Below are 13385 nucleotides of genomic sequence, written 5' to 3'. Positions count from 1 at the left end.
CACCAAGACGGAGTTTGTGGACCTGTTGCTGTGCTGAGAAATAGTCGTTTTGTTTTTTTCAACTATTATAGGAAGTAATTATTTGGGGGATATAGGATTAGCATAAATCCTAATGGCATTGTCTAAAATACTGAACTCCATTTGTGGGGTTTTTTTGTTTGTTTTTCAAGTAAAGCTAGAGAAGTGGCTACATATAAATCACCGGGGACCAAAACATCCAATTGATGCTTAAACAATTACAACAACCGCACAGCTACGGTTCAGACAAAACACCCAAACCACCACATTTGACTGTTACATTAAGGAGCTCTCATTATGAAAGTAACCTTACATGCTTGAATGATACTATGAGACTCTAGTAGAATGAGAATGTGTTTTGGGGAAGGGCGGGCAAAGCCAAGAATTACATTTTATTTATAACATGAAATACATCACAAATAATTGAACACCAAGTTATTTTTCTATTTTTTTTTTTTTTACCTATGCATAATGTAACTACATGGTCTGATATGCATTTCTGCTCCACTATTGTAAAGAGTGGTTATTTCGGTACAGACTATAGACTCGTCAACTCTGGGAATTCTCCTCTGATCTCTCTTATCGTTGAGGTGTTTCATCCTTACTGTATGAAGTGTGTAGAGATTACTGCAAATCCCAGATCAGCAGCTTCGAAAACAACCAGGACATCTGATAACAACAACCATGTCACGTTTAAAAGGTATTAAAGTAACTTTTTTCCTCATTCTCATGTTTGATGCGAATATTACTTGAAGCTCTTGATCAGTATTAGACGTTTGACTGGCTTATACATATGTATACAGTGGAACCTCGGGTTACGAATTTAATTGGTTCCGGTACTTTATTCGTAACCTAAAAAGTTCGTATCCCGATACGCGTGGATAGAGCGTGGCTGGCGATAAGAAAAGAACCGACTTGCCTGTGATTTTTTGGTGCGCGATGTTCATATCCCGAAATTTTGTTCGTAACCAGGGGCAAAAATTTTGATGAACTGCGATTCGTAACCTGAATTATATGTATGCCGGGCCGTTCGTAACCCGAGGTTCCACTGTATATATATATACAGTGTATATATATATATATATATATATATATATATATATATATATATATAAAGATAACTGTGTGTAGATGTGTATATGTTCCTAAAAAAATGGCCAGTGAGTGTATATACTCATGTCATGTGTGAACATTTTCACTGTCCTGTGTATTTTTTTTTTGTATTAAAGCTTCTTAACTCACAGCTCAAGTTCTCACAGGATGTTATTTTTATTCTCCAATCTCACATCACAATGTCCCACACCCTTTTTGCACATGCATCACACACACACACACCACAAAGGAGGTGTGGAGCTTCCTCATATTAACCAATATCACCTCAGTATTGAAAACATGATCAGTAAATGAGCTGCTAATCATATAAACCAGTATATGTGCTTTGTTTTGTGTTGTTCTGAGAGATTTTTTTCCACAAAGGCCTTCAGCACCTCTAAAGGTTCAGAATAGATGTGTCTTATCCATTCACCTTGGAAATGCTTCCTGAATAATTTGATGTCCTCTATAATGTCGGAACATGATGTGTGTGTGCATGTTTATGCTAATGTGCTACAATCCGATGTGCTCAGACTTCCAGTTCTGATCTAAACCTGTTCCATCGCTAACATGGACACCCAAAGCAACTTGTATAGCTGGTCTCTGAATTTGATTAATATACAAGAAAATTAATATTTACACCAACAGTTTCTATGAATTAAGTGAAAAGAACTGCAATATATATATAGATTTTTGCTAAATAAAAAAAAAGTCTTATTGTGATTATGATCAAAGCAACAGACGAATGTTACGAATGTAACCTGAACATTTTTTTTGAAGGAAAATCAAGTTCTTCCATGTAAAAAAATGATGGTTTTGAGATCTGTTTGCTGTTATCTGTGTGTGGAGCCATTTTGTGTTCAGGTGACTTTTCCTGACTGAGTTGAATGACACTTTTCAGAGCATTTTTCCTGTCAGAAGTGAAGTTGTTTGGAGTTTTAAACATGATGGATTGCAGGATTAGCACTCTTACATGTTACTCTTATATAAATTTCAGTGTTGAAGCTCTGAAGCGCTCTGATGTGATGTTTGGGGGAATCTTCCAGTTTGTGCTTGCTGCTGACTGCAGCAATGTTTTGGCTAGTACGCTAGCCACATGCTTGTGTGTGCTACTGTGTATGCTAGCCTACGTATGCTAGTCAAACTTTTCTAATCAGCCCTTCAAAATTGCGTTGATGCTTCTTTTGCATTGTTCACATTAAAATATGCTTTCCACATAAAGTTTATTTTATTCATTCTCTGCCTTTTTCCTCTTTTCTTATTCTTATTGAAGATGCCTTTGATGGCTTTTGTAATGCTGCCCGTCTTCATGCTACTCAGTCCAAATTCAACCACCAATTACAATTGATTCTTTCTGATTCAGGAACAGGCCGCTACACTGGATAGGCTAAAAACAAAACGAGCTAAATGACAAACAATGTCCCTTAACTTTCCATCACAAAATCAAAAGGCTAATCAGACTGTCACAATGTCCAATGTGTGATCTGAGAAAGCAACAAAACGACACGGTTCAAAGCCAAAACCTTGCGAGCACAACGTGATCGAGGATTCGGTTCAAAAGCCGTTTCTTTAAGTCTGTATTAATGATTTTATGTTTATTATCTTATTTATTTTAATCACGTTATGCTTTTTTTTTCCTTTTCATTTTATTGTAGACAGTTTCAGGAAGGTTGAAACATGGACTGGGCAAGCATGTGGGAGTGTTTATGTTCGGGATTGTGATTCTACACTTGATTCCAAACCGAAAGGTTTGCTGATCTCTTTTAAAGACTTGCTGTGTCACACGAAAACGTGGAATATTTGAAGAATGCCTTCCTTGAGCAGGCTAAAGAGCACCGAGAAGCTACTACAATAAATTACGCAGAGATTTATTAAACCGAAAGCCTGGTAACTCACAGAGACACAAAGAAATAAAGCTGTCTGACTGCATTGCTCAGCCAGCACTGGTGAACATCAGCGTTTAGTAGTATGTTGAAACTGGCATTTCATGTGTCAACCTGTGACCTAATTGAAAACCTAAATGCGGTGTCTGAAGAAATGACGCCTGTGGAGGGGTGTAGAATGGCAGGAACTGAATTCGGCAATCGTGACCCCTAACGAACTGCTCAGAACTGCTCCTTCAGTACACGCCTGTTTATTATTAAATGTTAGAGCATGAAAAAATTCCACACTTGGCAGGTTGGACTGGAAATGTGCAGCAAGGTTTGGTGCACAGCTGCTGATTAGTTATCACTGGAATGCATGAAAGCATTTTCTGTTCCACTGATCTGAACATTTACCGAACTCCACCTTCTTTTCATAATCTCCCGTATCCCCTTTAATTCTGAACACCATTTGCTCTAAGCTCAAGATAATATCATTAACAGATGCCCAGGAATAGATCAGGGTCAGACTGCGAGAATGTTCTATTTTCAGGCTCTTGCTGTAGAAAGATTTAAAGGGGGGTGGACGACACCCTGATGATGTCATACATATGCCACACACATTCCTTCATCTCAACCTCTTGGTGTTTTCTCTTCCTCGACACTACTTTCTTGCTGTGGGTCTGGGAGGCATCCAAGCAAACCCTTTTATTCCCCCTCAAAAAACAAATTTCACGATTCTTGTAGTCCTTTAGAGGTACTATCTAATCATAATGTAGCACATTGGATCTGAATTAAGTGGAGAAATACAGGCTGAGAACGCTCCCCACCAGGTCCAACTCACTTCAGCTTGCACGCACAGACGCACCACAGCAGGTGCACAGAAATAGAACACAACTGCGAAGGGGAAAAACCGACAATGGCTGGAGATTTTGCATTGTAAAACCTCATAACCTTGTGTTCACGCTAGCAAATGTCATGTAACTCGTGTCACTCGTGGCTGTACGTGCCGACAGCTTTTTTTTCTGCTGCAATAGTGGTGGCTAAAATCTATTCGCTTTTACGATCAAAAGTATCTGCAATGTTCTCCTTTACGGCAGTTAAAGCCAGCTCCTCTCAGCCTCTAGACCTGCTTCATTCTTTCCTGTTCCTTCTATCTAAACACATGACTCACTCTTTGCTGTTGTTTATGTTCCCAAGTGGATTTCCCAAAGATTGCATTTTCCAAAAACTGTTTATGCCCACATTAAGACTCTCCCTCTCTCCAGGGAATAATATCACCTGGAAACCGTGGACTAAACTGTACCAAACAACTGTTGCTTTAATCATATCAACTATAAAGAAATAAACATCCTTTAAACACTCGAAACTCGTAGCAAAAAAACTGCTGAAAAATAAAAAAAGTCTTGAAGAGTCTTTTCTCTCTCAGTACAGAAAGGACATTGTTAATAAATAACTGCTCAATGTCAGCAATTTACACTATATGGAAAAAAGGTTTTTGGACACCTGACCATCAGAGTCTATGTGCTCTTCGACAATCCCGTTCCACATTTAGTGTGTTCATTCAGTAAAGTCAGGTATTGATGTAGTATAAAGAGGCCTAGGGAGCAGTCAACGTTCCAATTCTTCCCAAATATGTTCAATAGGGTTGAGGTCAGTGATCAATAGCATGTTGTTCTGCAAACCATGTCTTCGTGGACCTTCGGCATTGTCATACTGAAACAGGTTCGGGTCTTCTAGTTTAAGTGAAGGGAAAATGTAATGCTTGTACATCCACAGACACCCTATACAATTGTGTGCCTTAAACTTTGGGCTAATAATTTAGTGAGGAAACCACATATGGCTGAAAAAGTCAGGTGTCCAAGTACGTTTGTCCAGATAATGTATATTAGCAATGTTCAAAGGCTAACAGGCCATCTACTTATCAGCAGCGTGAGAACCATAAGTGTTAGTTTATTAAGTGCTTTATGAACAATTTATTTATTTATTTATTTTACATGTCAGGGTCAAATTAGACCCTTATTGTTTTGTCAAATTAAAATTTAAACCTTAACATTTATTTACAATAATTATTTTAATAGATTAAATTAAAACTTATTTACATACACAAAAATCAACAGCATTAGCCTCTTAGCCAACTTTTGTTGCCCACGTTGCTTATGTTCGTAATTGTCATTTAATTATCAATCATTATGAAACATGCAACAAAGCTAGACATGGATCCCTTATCTGGTGTAGACTGGGACTTCTACAGCTGAGAACATCTACAGCTTATCAGTTCATATCGATAGTTGAAGGACCATTTAACGAGGAATGAAGGGGGAATCATTTCTAATGCAAGGTTAATTAAAGACAGATAGACATACGACATAGCGTGCGTAAGCCAAGACCGTGAATTTTGTGCAATCATTTTTATCCATAGGAGACATACAATTAAAGTAAATGTGTTGAAATTAAAGTATACTACAGTGGTCACATTTTCCTACAATGACCTGTCCTGCCTTACAGTAACGCTGGCTGTGATTCACACACATTCTCACACACTCAATACAGCGAGTCTCTTACTTTCTCCACTGTTTAACCTTCCAATTTATTTATTGCCGCAATTACGATCGGGATTATTTGCGGTTCGACGTAGACTGTAACAAAGGATGTATGCTTTTCTCAAGGTAAAATGAATTCGCAAGCAAGTTGAATTTTTTTATTGTTCTGAATGGATTATTTAACATGTGAGAGCTACTGAACTTTCTGGTTCACAAATATTTGCAATGAAGGAAAAAAGTATATGAGGGAGTAAGTAAACAGTCCTGGTACTGGCTGATATGTGATACTAAAACCTTGTGGTCACTTCTGGTTTCTGTTTCCAAATTATGCAAAATGAAAATGCCAGAAGAGTTGCACAAGGTTACGAATCTTCGACACATTTTTGATACCATGCAGCGGTAACCAATTCCACACCAATGCTGAATTTACAAATCAAACATTAACCTGGCACAGCGATCCTGTCGAATGAAATGGCACAGATTTGTTTGATTGGGCGTTTAAAAAAAAAAAGCAGTTTAGAATATCCAAATAAAGAAAACGAGTCTCACACAATCAACTAATCTGTCAGATTTTAATAGTGTATCGCTAACCTGGATCAGTGAAGTACTGAATCAGTGTATACACACTAATGATAGGTAATGAATGTCATACACTATTCATTTGCAATCATTTGATCCTGCTCAGGGTTACATGCGGGGTGTGTGTGTGTGTGTGTACTGGCTGTAAAGTCTGAATAAGGTTCTTCATGGAGCCCTGTAAACACACATTCACACACTTATTTACACCTAAAGGCGATTTAGAACAGCCGATCCACCTCACAGCATGTTTTTTCTGGAGGTAAGATGAAACCCAGAGAACCCACGAGGAACCCCTACGTCTTCATGGAAAGAAGATGCAAGACAGCAAACAGTAACCCGAGTTCAGGATTGAACGTGACCCCGGAAGAAAAGGTAGACACTTGCCACATCTGCGCAGCGGTACATTTTCAAAAGGGGTATATATATGCAAACAGAAACATACACCAGGTCTAACACACAAACATCTCCTTCACCATTAGGAAATCAGAGCTTCCTGAAGAAGACAAAGTGAATGCACTGACAAACACTAACCCTATGGTAGTAATCCAGGTGTATGTCATGTGAAGAATGCAAAGTGTTTAAAGTCAAGGGGGGGGAACAGAGATATAGATTGGAATGTGAATGAAGCAAAAGAAGAAGAAATGCAGTTATGATGCAGAAGCACTTGAGTCAAAATCACCAGGTTTGTAATTGCATCACTTTTACAGGTCAAAGGTTTCGGCCACAGTGTTTTTTCGTGCACAGAAACATGCAACTTTTAGTGTAAGTATGTAAACATTAAAGAAGCACGAACTCACCCACGGTGGCAACTCAGAAGTTGGTAAACTCTGCTTGAACGCTTTCACTGGGTGCTCGAAAAAGGCCAGGGCTTTATTTACTCCTGAAAACCGCGCTCCCCGGTGCCGTCTGATCCAAAACAGCGCGACCAGGGAGATCAGAATCCAGCTGAAACTGAACCCCAAATATCCTAGGACATAAACCGGGAAGATCAGAAGGAAGGTCTTGGCGAATTTCACTCCGGTGTGTTTGGCATCGTCCACGGCGCTTTGGGTCTCGGCGCTCGGCTCCGGAGCTGCCCGTTCCTGCGCTGTGGGTCCTGCTGGACACGGGGACGGTACCGGATCCTGGGCTCGTGACAGTCCGGGCATTTTTGGATCCGATCCATTTACAGTGGCGGTCATTTACAAATGCGTGGTGATGAACTCAATGCGCTGGGAGATGATCGAGTTCTCGTTCTCCGCTCATTAGTTCCTGCACTTCCTGCAGATGATTGAATCACTTTGGGGCTGATTGGAAAGGGAACTACGCAGCGTCCTCGCCTCGACCTTGACTAATGCGAAACGGAGGGGGAATCTTTTTTTTATCCCCCCACAACTTACTTACTTAATCAATACGCGATCGTTACTAACTTTCTGTTGGCATTTCGTGCCACGTCTGAGAAAGTCACCTACCTACACATCTGCGTCTGGCACGGAAGCGCGAGCTCTAGCAGCATGGCGGCGCGCTACACTCGGGTTTGCTCTTCTCTGTCCACATCCTGCCACACGCTTTTTTTCTTTTTTCTTTTCCTCCCCTGGGCCAGAGAACAGACACGCACACAGTACGGGCACAAGACACACACCCAAACTGCATGCTGGAGGACCAACCCCTTCTCATTTTACAAAAACAGAGCTGTGACGCGGAAGAGGGTGTGATGGAGAGAGAGAGAGAGAGAGAGAGAGAGAGAGAGAGAGAGAGAGAGAGAGAGAAAAAGAGAGAGAGAAAGAAAAAGAGAGCGAGAGCGAGAGCCCGAGAGCGCGCGAGCGCCATCTTGTGAGCACAGACTATGCAAAAACAAATCCTAAGTAAATCAAATCCACTGAAAACTCTTTGCATGGCAAACCCAAGTCATTTGATTGTTTTGTTTTTTTTGACATTTAGTCATAAGGTCAGAAAATTATTTTTTTTTCCACTTTTAACCCTTTTTCATTATTATGTGTTTCTATTATGGATTACAATTGAAGAAACCGTGTAACAGCTTCTTCCCTCAAGCCATCAGACTTCTTAACAAAAAACTGAACTGAACTAAACACACACACACACACACACACACACACACACACAAACTGTGTGAGTGATCTGTACAACCCGTACTCAACACACACTCGTACTCACTTCGCACACCCATGACTTCAGTACCACTCACATCACATCACTTCATTACAATAAACTATTTACATGTCGTTTTTGCACATCTTTCCTGTATTGCTGCTATTTGCTCTTTTGCACAACATTTTGTTTACTTTTTTGCTACTGTTCACTTTGTCTCTAAACAACAGGTTTACTGGCAGAGCTGTTTTTTTGTTTTGTGTATTGTCTTGCACTGTCCTGTGTTGTCTTTGCACTGTTTGCACCAGTTTGCACACATGCACTTTATGTGGCGAGGACACTAGTCCTCAGCTCTGTGTTTTTCTGTTTCTGTGATTGTTGTATGTATGGAGCATCAGGGTTCTGGAGGAACGTTGTTTCATTTCACTGTGTACCGCGTCAGCTATTCATAGTTGAAATGACAATAAAAGCTTCTTGACTTGAAATCAGGATATTCACAGTAAGAGATTAATGTGGAAATAGAACCAGCACACTTGAAGAGGTATTGAGCACAAAATGTCTTGTCCTTAGGGGGATGATTTGTCAAGAGTAAGAAAAGTGTCAAAAGAACAAATAGCCAAGATTTGAAGTGGTCATGGTCATGAAGCAACCATAAGTAAATCACATGCTATCATTATTTTATATTTATTTTTTCAGCAGTCACATCTCGTGTTTCCGGGAATCAAAGGGAACTGCTGTAAGCCCTTCACAAGGAACACTGAGGGTGCTTCAAATCCATGTCGCTCAAAGGCTGTTGCATTACCCAAGTCACTGTTGTCATCTACCAGAAGTCCAATCATGTCTGCATTTTCATGTCCTTGGATCAGATGGTCAGCGAGTGCACTAGTCGGAGCTCTCAAACTGCATCTGTAGCAAACTGCGCAAGCTCAAACAGATTCTTGTGGATTTAATAGCTGTTTCTTGTTCATTCCACAATGGCTGATAGAGGAGAAGAAATTGATTTGGTCACAAATACACTTACAAGGACATTTACGAGACGGACTTTTCAAGAAAAGCTGGACATTGCTGTATTTAGCAATAACAGTTTAAAACAGTTGTTAAGGTTTTTTTTATACTTCTGTCTCGCTGTATTAGACGCCTGTCTGTGGTGCAGGACTCCGTTATACTACACTTCTGTATAATATTGATGGTTTCTATAGAAGTGGCATCATTATGATGGTTTAAAGAAGTGGATTGATTCAGGCAAGACTGAAGCGGCTAAAAGTGAATCACATGCTCCTTTTTAACAAATAGTGATGGATGGGGTCGGCCACCATTATCTTATTTAATTGAAAAGAACCTAAGAGCCTGAAGATAATAGTGGCAGATGATGGAATGATTGAAAAATAATCAGATGGGTGTTACATAGAAAGACCCAGAGGCAGAAGTGACTATATAAAGATTGCGTGTTGACTGTGTTTTTGGATACTTCCATGGAATTGTCAGTCTTCTTTGACACCACAACCCTGGATTCTGAGCTTAGTTTGTTTCTTTTACTTGGCATTTTAATTTTATAGATTTTTTTACCATTGTAATAAATAATAATAATAATTTATTAAAAGACGAGTAATTAAAAAAAAAAATTTTTCTTTTTATGATGTGTTAACCTTTTCCATGATTTTAACCAGATTTTTTGTGCGCATACGTACTTTTAAACTCCATATCTTGTGCAGGTGAAATGTTTTTGGTTACTTATTTAAATCACTCTTTATCTGCCAAATGTGCAAAAGCTGCTGCCTGGGCATATATTGCATATTTTATTTCTATTCTACTGCAACCATATTCTATTTTTTATATTTTATTTCGATTCAATTTCTTTTATTATATTGTACAGCAGTATTCTATTTTTATTCTTTCCCTTTTTACCCTATTGATGTTTTAATCTTTTTTTATTTGTATTTTTTTCATTTATTCTTTTTTTTAATGGAGCAGTCATAAAAAGCATTTTGTTGAATGAAAATGTTATTCTCACAAGCACTACAGACACTGAATGGGTTTTGCTGAATTGTTTACAGTTTTTCTCAACTGCTTTCAGTCATTTCTCAGATCAGAATTGAAGTTTACAGATCTCCAAGTGCATTTCTCAAAACAACACGTACAAACTGCACAACATAGTGGATAACCGGAAAATATGCGTCACCTGTTTAAAATGTTTTGTCTATCGTGCAAAAGCGTGTTTTTTCATCAATCATTGTGTCAGAGGCAGCAGAATCCCATGTCATTTTTTCAACAATGTGAACGTGACAGGCAAAATTATTAGTCATGTTGTCAGTAGAACATCATACTCAGTTTTAGTTATTTAAATTATACCCAAGTCAGGTTTTGATAACTAGAAACTACTAAATTACCATACTGGTGTTTGCCATAATTTACAGTGTCCCTCTGGTAAAAAAAAAAAGAAGTTACTCTTGCAAACCATTGTGCATCAACCAGGTGTTACAGTAATTTACATGGTATGAACAGAATTTTTCTGATTGATTCCATCTAACCTCATCTAACCAATCAACATCGACCCACGTAACAGTATATGGAAGAATCGAAACAAAAGATCACACAGTATTCACATTTTTACTGTACTGTCAATAGTGGTACTTACATACAGAAAACAAAGGAAACTACACATAGGCTATTTACCAACAAATGAAAAAGACAAAGTGGGAAAAACTATACATGTACAAAAGGTAAAGGTAAAATTATATGGCAGTTTTCCTATGCGTCGTGTCGGTCCTCTCTGTTGGGCCACAGATTCTCATCCACATCACAACATATATTTTCCCTTGCTATGCATGGTAAAAAGAATCTTCTTGAGTGCCTAATCCAGCCTCTGCATGCATCTGCTGAGATGTCCTCACATGCTGCATCCATGGCAGCCAGCAGTGTCATCCGTGTATGTGGCTGATGATCATAAACCTTCCACCTCCAAGCCAAGAAAAACTCTTCAATTGGGTTCAGGAACGGGGAGTAGGGTGGAAGGAATTCAATCAGCATCCTGCGGTGGTGGAAAATGTTGTGATGTTGTCAGAGTGATGGAAACTGGCATTGTCACAAATTACTACATACTTTGGTAGATCATCTCGATTGAGGTCCCTCTCATCTTCAGGAATGATATTTCTATAGAGATTGTCTAAGAATGTAAGGAGATGCTGTGTGTTGTACGGTCCCATAATACGAATATGAGCTAGCACACCTTGGTCTGAAATAGCAGCACACATAGTGATGTTTCCTCCACGTTGGCCTGGGACATCAACAGTAGCTCTCTGGCTGATTAGATTTCTACCACGCCTTCTGCCTTTGGCCAGGTTGAAGCCAGCCTCATCCAAGTATATGAAGTTGTGAGGTGCTTCTCTTGATTCCATTTCCATTATGCGCTATATACCAGAAAAAACACAGTGTGCATAAATTACTGTATTTGTCTTCATTGTTTACAGCTACATCAAATGTAAAGATCTATGACGTTCCACCAATATCAAATGTGTAGAAGTTACTCTTACAGTATCGTGGGTATACAACATACCTGTACAAACTGGAGTCGTAGCTCTTTCACTCTGTCAGCATTTCTTTCAAAGGGTACATTGTACAGCTGATTCATGGTGATTACATGTCTTTTCAAGACCCTGTCTATAGTTGAAATGCTCACAGATTGTATATTTTCAAAGATACTGTTGTCTTCAACAATAGCACTTTGTATCTCCCTTAGTCTTATGGCATTGTTAGACATAACCATGTTGCAAATTGCTTCCTCCTGCTGAGGTGTGAAAAGGGGCCCTCTGCCACCCCTGCGAGGTTGTCTTGCAGTCCTACATGAGAAAATATATTGTAAATTATAGAAGTATAAGGATCACAGGATTTTGATTCATACAGTAAATAACTAAGAATACTTTATGCATGGAAAACCTAAGGTGTGTTACAGTATATGTAACAGTAAGTCTACAGTATTACTTTACTATACAGTACATTACATACCTGTTCTCTCTACGAAATGTTTGAATTATTGATGACACAGTTGTTCTTCCAACATTTGGCTGCACCCTTCGACCAGCCTCTTCCATTCTAAGGCCATGATTGATAACGTGATCCACCAGTGTGGCCCTGATTTCATCTGGAATCGCTGTGTATCTTTGGCATCTTATACCCCTTCCTCTTCTGTGTCTCTGTACTCTTCCACCACGCAGTCTTAATCCTCTTCTTCTTTCTTCAGCTTCCATTATCAGAAAGGGAAACACTTGTGTTGTGCACTGTATATATATGTGACCCTGCCAAATTCAATTCAATTCAATTCATTTTTATTTGTATAGCGCTTTTAACAATGAACATTGTCTCAAAGCAGCTTTACACAGATAATGTGGTGATTAAACATAAATATGTTCTGTGTAAGTATGTTTGTCCCTGATGAGCAACTGTTGTAAGGAAAAACTCCCCGAGATGGCATAAGGAAGAAACCTTGAGAGGAACCAGACTCAAGAGGGAACCCATCCTCATCTGGGTTGCACCAAATGTCCATTTGAAGCAGATATACAATGTTGTGGGGTACAGTGATGATGATCAGAAGCAAACTGCACTCCCGAGTCAGTGCAGCAGACCGCCGACACCAACTACAGTCCAATCCGTCCTCAAAGCACCCGTTCTACTCCGGAATTAAGAGACCGTCGAGCTGCACAGAAGTGTGAAGATCCAAGGAGGGGAGAGGGGCAGGAACACTGGTCACTGGAGCCTCAGGAGCATGTTTAACTCGACCGAAAGAGAGAGAGAGAGAGAGAGAGAGAGAGAGAGAGAGAGAGAGAGAGAGAGAGAGAGGGTGACGGGAAGAGAAGGATATGGATTATTAAGTGTAACTATTGGTGTACGAAAGTTAATGTCACTGTGCAGTTTGGACTCCGGCAAGACTCGCTATGGCAGCATAACTAAAAGGGAGAACCAGAAGGTAACACAGACATGAGGGATCTCTGGGATAAGAGACGACCCACCACACCACCGTCAACAAACCTGAGTGAACGTGTGAATGTGAGGGGACGACAGCATACAAATATACCAGTTCACCAAACACTCTATATCCATGTTCCCTCCAGATCTGTGCCTTTACCTAAGAGAAATCTACTGATAAAAGGCTTGACTAAATAAATACGTTTTCAACCTCGACTTGAACACTGAGACTGTGTCTGAGTCC

At 39.5% G+C, this 13385-nt stretch overlaps 1 protein-coding gene across 2 annotated transcripts in view; it reads right to left on the bottom strand.

Moving 5' to 3' along the window:
* Window positions 1–7770, bottom strand: part of esyt2a (extended synaptotagmin-like protein 2a) — a 48783-nt gene extending 41013 nt beyond the window's left edge. Inside the window, exon 1 of one of the 2 annotated variants that reach the window (XM_046876229.1) lies at window positions 6892–7770. In XM_046876229.1, coding sequence (XP_046732185.1) covers window positions 6892–7275 — 384 coding nt within the window. In that variant the 5' untranslated portion in view covers window positions 7276–7770. The remainder of the gene's footprint in view (window positions 1–6891) is intronic. The other variant, XM_046876230.1, reaches the window with a different exon arrangement.
* Window positions 7771–13385: the final 5615 nt, after the last annotated feature.

The sequence above is a fragment of the Silurus meridionalis genome, chromosome 20 (genome assembly GCF_014805685.1).
Source record: "Silurus meridionalis isolate SWU-2019-XX chromosome 20, ASM1480568v1, whole genome shotgun sequence".
NCBI classification, from domain to species: Eukaryota; Metazoa; Chordata; class Actinopteri; order Siluriformes; family Siluridae; genus Silurus; species Silurus meridionalis.
The sequence above is the reverse complement of the archived record's forward strand: the minus strand, read 5'-3'. Positions and strand labels throughout refer to the sequence as shown.